The sequence below is a fragment of the Laccaria bicolor genome, genomic scaffold, assembly GCF_000143565.1.
Source record: "Laccaria bicolor S238N-H82 LACBIscaffold_4 genomic scaffold, whole genome shotgun sequence".
NCBI lineage: Eukaryota > Fungi > Basidiomycota > Agaricomycetes > Agaricales > Hydnangiaceae > Laccaria > Laccaria bicolor.
Window position 1 is genome coordinate 2,048,472 of NW_001889875.1, and position 6,122 is coordinate 2,054,593.

The window sequence follows — 6,122 nt, forward strand, 5'->3', positions numbered from 1 at the left end:
CGCCGGTCGAATCAGATATCTCTCTTTTGTTTTGACAGAAAGTGTACTCAAACAGATCATTCAAGTACACGCATAGAGAATCCAATAGATGTTCAAGGAATACATGACGAGAACTAGACATGTCTGAGTGGTGGTTGGGTGATAATGTACAAGGGGACGGTATCATGTACAGAATGTAGGTAGATGGGGTGGAAGGGGGGGTACAGTTATCGTGTCTGAGCTGCAGTGGAGTGAATGAGGAGTTTGGCTATGTACACATAAGGGAAAAGGGGGAAGTCCAACAAAAGTTCAATCAATCAGAGCGCAAAAATGAATCGTAGTACAACGACGATTTGTAAATGAGAAAGATATAAATGTTGATAGCAAAGAGGGCGAGAATAACCATGATGGCGAAAATGAGCTTCACGACTGCAAAGACAAGCCCAGCGAACTCATGGACTTTCTGAGCGTGAAAAACGGAGTGGATAGCATAGATAAGGCCGGGTGCACGTGTAGCCCATCGATTCAAATCAATGGCTCCAAGTTCAATTGAGGGCTTGATAAGAATATGGTCCCCATTAGCATAACGAAAAGCCTTCAGAAACAGTCTGTCAGTGATCCCGTAAAATGAACATCCAACATACAATTTCTGGACGGAACACATATTTTGGGAAACCATCTACAAAAGCGGGCTCATCTTCGGGTTGAGGTACAGCGATGAGATGACCTTTCCCATCAATCCGCCAGAAATGAGCGCGTTCAGCGGTCACACCTACCCCAACAACGCACAAGAGGTTTGAGTTGAACCCTAGATGTTTGACAGAGCCATCCTCGAGATGCACCGAAGCAGAATAGGTAAATGAATCCTAGGATGCATGGTCAATTTGACGTCATAGACGATTACGAATCACCTACCTTGTTTCCTGTACGGCAATACAGGTGAATAACACCATCCCGACAACCGAAGGCGAATGCACCATTTACATCGGCGCCAATAGGAATCCAGGCAAGGGCTGTAACCAGTCCATTGGATGGGTTGATGGCCTGATGCAGACCGCGCTTCAAGTTCCAAACAATGACTTTGTCACCCGCTGACGGTAGCGTTAGATATGGTAAAGGAATGAAGATAGCCACATACCTGCGCTCAACAAGAAAGAGCCATCGTTGCTGAGATTGAGGAATCTGACTTTCGACGTATGTCGAACGAGTTTCTCCTTGGAGCGTACAATGGGATTGCAATCTGTTGTGGGATTCATTATTGGTGGGTGTCGATTGTTAGAATAGGTTTGAGAATCACCGATTTTTGAGCAGCTTGGAAACAACCGGCCCCATGGCTCCATACCAAGCGGGACATCCGAACGGCGAGCTTGTAGTGACTGTAAAAACAATGGGATTGTTGCCGCGACATGCATACAACCAGGGTACAGGCTACATCAGACAATTAACATCTTTGTTTTTTGACAGTTTCGGTTACTTACCCATTGAAAGGGAACTTATATCTTATGCCAAAATTGGTTCATCTTTTGTCTCTTATTTGTTTCGTTCTTTATTCATCCTCGACGCTCCCCCACCCGCACTACACTACCTAGATCTACATTTTGGATGAGAGGTGAGTGGGAAAAGGGAAAAGAAAACTTTCAAATGCAAACTGAGTATATGTATTCAGCTCTTTCGGGCAGGCTGTCGTCACAACCACATGCGGAAGAAAAGGAGTTAGCCGAGTGGGCTCAGCCCGCCCTAAAGTACTGACGTCCAAATACGGGACATCCACTCATCCGTCCCTCTTTCCACTCCACTACCACTCATCCCTAGTACCAAACACCTCATAAATACAATGTGTTATGTAGACTATATAGAGCATTACATATGAATGGAGCAACAAAAAAAAGACATTCCGGCATGACAGCACAGCATCCTTGTTGCGCCTTGACTGCCTTTCTTGTTGAATGGAGAAACAAAAAGAAAGACGGAGTGTTGGCATGACAGAACTGTAGACTGTCCGTTGCCAGTGCCTGCCTTTTTTGTTTTTCGGGTAGCAATGAAAGGCAGGCCTCTTTTCTTCATAGTTCAACATAATTACCTTTTCGTCATTTTTTTTTACAGACAAACCTCGTAACCTCGTAAGCCGACAATGAATGCCATTCTTCCCTTGGTGAGTGCAACATTTGAAGCAGGATTTTGCTGATCGAAGAATTCTCCTTAGTATGATTGTAAACTCACTCTGTTTCGCCATACCAAACCGATCAATGTTGTGAAAGTCAGTCCTGATGGCCGAAAGCTTTTGAGCGGCGGTAAGTGGAGACGGTTCCTTCAAAAACTTCTATTCATTTTTCTGCACATTCAGCGGATGATGGTATGCTCATCATTTGGAATTTGGAGGACGGTTCTGAGGAACAAACCATCTCCGTCGCGTTCAACAGGCCTGTCACGTCGGCGGTGTGGATTTCGAACCCTCAAGGAACACCCAATCAGGCGTTCGCATTTGGCACAGCAGATGGGAATCTCTTTGTATATGCATATCACACGGTTCGTTGAACAATTCATCCAGTCGGCTTCTTGCTAACAATTGGACAGAATTACTATGATTTCGCTTTCTCAGCAGTCGCTCACAACGGAGTGATCAAAGATATAGCATTTGATGCACATCACAAACGCCTCGCTACCACCGGAAACGGATGCATGAAACTTTGGGAGATAGACGAAAAATGTAAAGTCCCTTTTCAGCCCCTATGATATCGCCGACTTACCTGGGTCCAGTTGTAGCTCGGAACTCCGTCACCACCCCCCCCGAAATCATCCATCTCTCGCTGTGTTTCTTTTCTCGACGAGGGGCGTGATATCCTTGTCGGTTATTTGGACTCTCATGAAGTGTACGCGCCCTGAAGCTATCTTTCTGCGACGTTGACATGTTTACTGGAATATAGCGTTCGTTATCAGGTTTCCCCGTGGATGATGAAGTGGAGCTACCAGCTCCCGACTCGCATGTATGTCTTGCTTATTACCATCTTGCTTTGTCTTGCTTATTACCCTGCTTCAGTGGTCATTGTATCATTGGCGATGACGGCCACTCTCTCATTGTGTCGAACTTGAGAGATGGCATTGACCTCTATTCCTTGCCACCGAGTCAGCCTCTACGCACTTTCAAACACAATATTATTCGCAATGTTCCATTATTGTTCTCCTCAGCCCTCAATGGAAGGATGACTATTGTTGGCAGCGATGACGGTTGTGCGAGGATGTATGATCCTCACATGGGGATGATGACTGGTGTACTTCAGCACGGAAATGGTGAGTCCTTCACTCAAAAAATTTGATTTGACTCATCCTACATCCTAGCTGGGACATTGGTACAGGCTGTCGATGTGTGTTATTCCTTAGCAGTTAGCCCTGGAGCTGAACACTGACTCCTGAAGGCCCACTCACACCGAAATTTCTGCATCCTAGTAACGGGGACATCCGACAGTGATGATATAAAGATCAAGGTTTGGATCCCCCGAGGCGTACGTCGCATTCGGTATACTGCCCATCTTCTGCTGATCTTCCACTTTCAAAGGCCAACACACAACCTCCCGCATTCGAGTACTTGGGACTTCTGAAATACTTCTTTGTCGCCATCGTCACTTTGTACCTGCACTATCAATTCATTAACCTTCGAAGGATTTAATATTAGATTGTAGTTCCTACGAAATATATTGTTTTCTGCTCGGACCGTAGATTAGCTATTTACATCTACAATTTTCGGTAAGTTCATGCCAGCCTGTCAGTCACCTGCAAAAACCCATTATCCAATAGAGCGTCCAAATCGTCGGCATGAAGAATGCCAGGGGTATACTCAAAGAATGGATGATGACGACGCGGATCTAAAACCTGTGGCAAGTATGGTTGTCACAGCCAAAACCTTTGTAGAGGTAACTTTACATACGTAGAGCTGACTGTCGACCGCTAATTCTGTTTTCAACTTGCAGAGGTTGATATTGCCCGCCAAGTCACGACGAAAGAGAATTTCTTGTAGATAGTGCCATGCTTTGGCATCTTTGTAGAGGCGGATGCGTAGTGAAGGGGTTAAGGCCGAAGGTAGGGTTTCAGTTTCATCGAGTTCCATTAGCGAGCTGATATACTTGAGAGTTTCAAAACACTTCTGGTTTGGTTGCTCTCACCTTGCCGCCAAATCCCCTTCTTCAACTAAAGTGCCTGCAGGTTGCGAATGGGGCTCAGGTTCCATCACCTCGTTCACCTCAAAGGATTGAGGGCCTGCTTCCTTTCCCGCGAAAGGCCCATCGGTTGACATTTCAATTTCTACATCCTGCGTCATGCGCTGCCAATGCTTGGTCCCGCTGATCAATGACCAATTCAGTTATAGGGCAGTGGTTTACTTACGAAGAAATGCAAAGCCTGAATATAGTCGGCCTTCATCGGTACATTGGATCGGAGCCCAGTGTTCACTACGAAGATTCCCTTCTTCTCACAAAGTTCCTGTAGGACTGCTTTTGGAAACGGGTTATACACAGTACGAGCAACAGTGTCTCGCTGATAAACCTTTTCAGCATTTGCGATCGTTAACGGTGACATGTTAAACGTTGAGCGACTTTGCGTTCGGGAAACGTCTTTTCAGAACAAGGATTATTGCTTTGTACTCGTTTTGACAAAAAAACGACAATGCAGGGTTGCCTAAGTGACAGCAACATTGTATAAAGGCCAGTTGAATTTGAGGTATGTTCCCTTGTACTTTCTAATGCCCTGTATCTGCAGTCGTACTCCAGTTAGGGGTCATCGCGTCCAGCGACACTTCTCGCCGCTCACAACCCGAGCCACATTCAGTCCAGAACGGCTCCTTAGCCCACCGCCAGGCACTCTGAAGAAAACATTTCCTCTCATTGAGTCCGTATCCGAAGCCAATGCCAAGGAAAGCAGTGAGGAGATTTGCTCACAACTCGGTATCAGCGAGGCGGAACACTCCAACATTCAGGTTTGTCCTTGTCTATTGTTGCGTCGTGGCCTTTTTGATATTCCTGATAGGACTTCTTGCGTGATCTCATCACCAACCACCTCAAGTTAAAAGTGAGCTATTCAAAACAGATGGGTTCTGCTGTCAGAACAGTCTTCTCAAAGGTTTGTCGTAAATGGCTTGCAATTTTGCTGCCATCGCTTATGTGCATCAGGCCAAGGAACAGTATCCCTGCTTTGAAAGTCAGGACGAGACACTTGAGAGCATGCTGAAGCAGCAGCTGAAGAAGGCCAGTAAGGTACGCAATATGAGATTTCTCTTGGACTTTCATCACTGAGTGTCGATGAAAGGCCTGAGCACCCCGCTCATTGGAACCACTCATGGGGCACTCAGAATTAGTCTACTTCTTATTTTCACTGTGTTGAATGATATTGAGCGGCTACATATCTTGAAAGTTATTCTTCATATGGTTTGGAATATATCTGCTTCACAAATTGTGTCAAATGCTTTAACTATGCCGGCGCTACAAACTCAGTTTCTTATCCTTCCTATGTTGACAACTCACGTGTTGAAAATGTCACAATACTTTAGTTTAGGACATTTTTACAATACTAGACAGCATTTGTCAGACGTTCATAGCAACGCATCTTATTTAGGAGATGTTTGTTCTACAAATGTAAGATTTGTGTGCAACAATATGATGGCTGTGCAATTCCGTCATCAAACGTAGAATTTGAGAGCAAATATGTCCGGGGAACACCGGTTTTGGTCTATCCTCAAGTTTTTAGTCCCTATGTTTACACATATGTGGCCCTTCATATCCGTCGCTGTCTGAAGTGTCTCTTCCCACCACCACCCACACCCGTGCCGCCTCGTCACCACCACCACCACCAGTCGCCGCCACCACTCACAACCGCCCATAGCCGCCACCGTACGCCATCCACAACGCCCACTGACCAACGCCACGTCACCACGATCACCCGTGGCCACCACCAGCATCAAGAACGACGCGAGAACACCACGTCACGAACAAACGAGCCCCCAGCGAGGCCGAGGCGATGAAAACGGACGACGAGGGATGTCCGAGAGGGTGCCACGTCACTGATAGCGACGTGGCAACCAAACGACGAACGACGACGTCGTCGTTCGTCGTCATACAAAAGTGAGTGCGCCCCCCCTCTTCCATACCAACCCACCC

The 6,122-nt window shown here is 46.3% G+C and overlaps 4 protein-coding genes across 4 annotated transcripts in view; 2 read left to right on the forward strand and 2 right to left on the reverse strand.

Annotated features, from left to right (window-relative positions):
- Positions 1-292: 292 nt before the first annotated feature.
- LACBIDRAFT_311907 (uncharacterized protein) lies at positions 293-1,391 on the reverse strand (the record flags this gene model as incomplete). The annotated part of the gene is made up of 4 exons (XM_001877132.1): positions 293-574; positions 624-845; positions 895-1,058; positions 1,118-1,391. 4 exons carry the CDS (start codon positions 1,389-1,391, stop codon positions 293-295), a joined length of 942 nt encoding a protein of 313 aa, XP_001877167.1.
- Positions 1,392-2,110: 719 nt separating this feature from the next.
- Positions 2,111-3,390, forward strand: LACBIDRAFT_323727 (G-protein beta WD-40 repeat; the record flags this gene model as incomplete). Its single annotated transcript, XM_001876697.1, has 8 exons — positions 2,111-2,131; positions 2,183-2,270; positions 2,324-2,505; positions 2,554-2,686; positions 2,917-2,963; positions 3,258-3,267; positions 3,316-3,326; positions 3,358-3,390. The coding sequence occupies 8 exons, from the start codon at positions 2,111-2,113 to the stop codon at positions 3,388-3,390; spliced, it is 525 nt and encodes a 174-aa protein (XP_001876732.1).
- Positions 3,391-3,726: 336 nt separating this feature from the next.
- Positions 3,727-4,548, reverse strand: LACBIDRAFT_323728 (uncharacterized protein; the record flags this gene model as incomplete). The annotated part of the gene is made up of 4 exons (XM_001877133.1): positions 3,727-3,846; positions 3,902-4,088; positions 4,137-4,303; positions 4,357-4,548. The coding sequence occupies 4 exons, from the start codon at positions 4,546-4,548 to the stop codon at positions 3,727-3,729; spliced, it is 666 nt and encodes a 221-aa protein (XP_001877168.1).
- Positions 4,549-4,711: 163 nt separating this feature from the next.
- Positions 4,712-6,122, forward strand: part of LACBIDRAFT_323729 (proline-rich protein) — a gene marked incomplete at both ends in the record, with an annotated part of 1,712 nt that continues 301 nt past the window's right edge. Inside the window, 5 exons of the mRNA XM_001876698.1 lie at positions 4,712-4,945; positions 4,996-5,088; positions 5,139-5,222; positions 5,564-5,855; positions 5,921-6,086. Coding sequence (XP_001876733.1) covers positions 4,712-4,945; positions 4,996-5,088; positions 5,139-5,222; positions 5,564-5,855; positions 5,921-6,086 — 869 coding nt within the window. The remainder of the gene's footprint in view (positions 4,946-4,995; positions 5,089-5,138; positions 5,223-5,563; positions 5,856-5,920; positions 6,087-6,122) is intronic.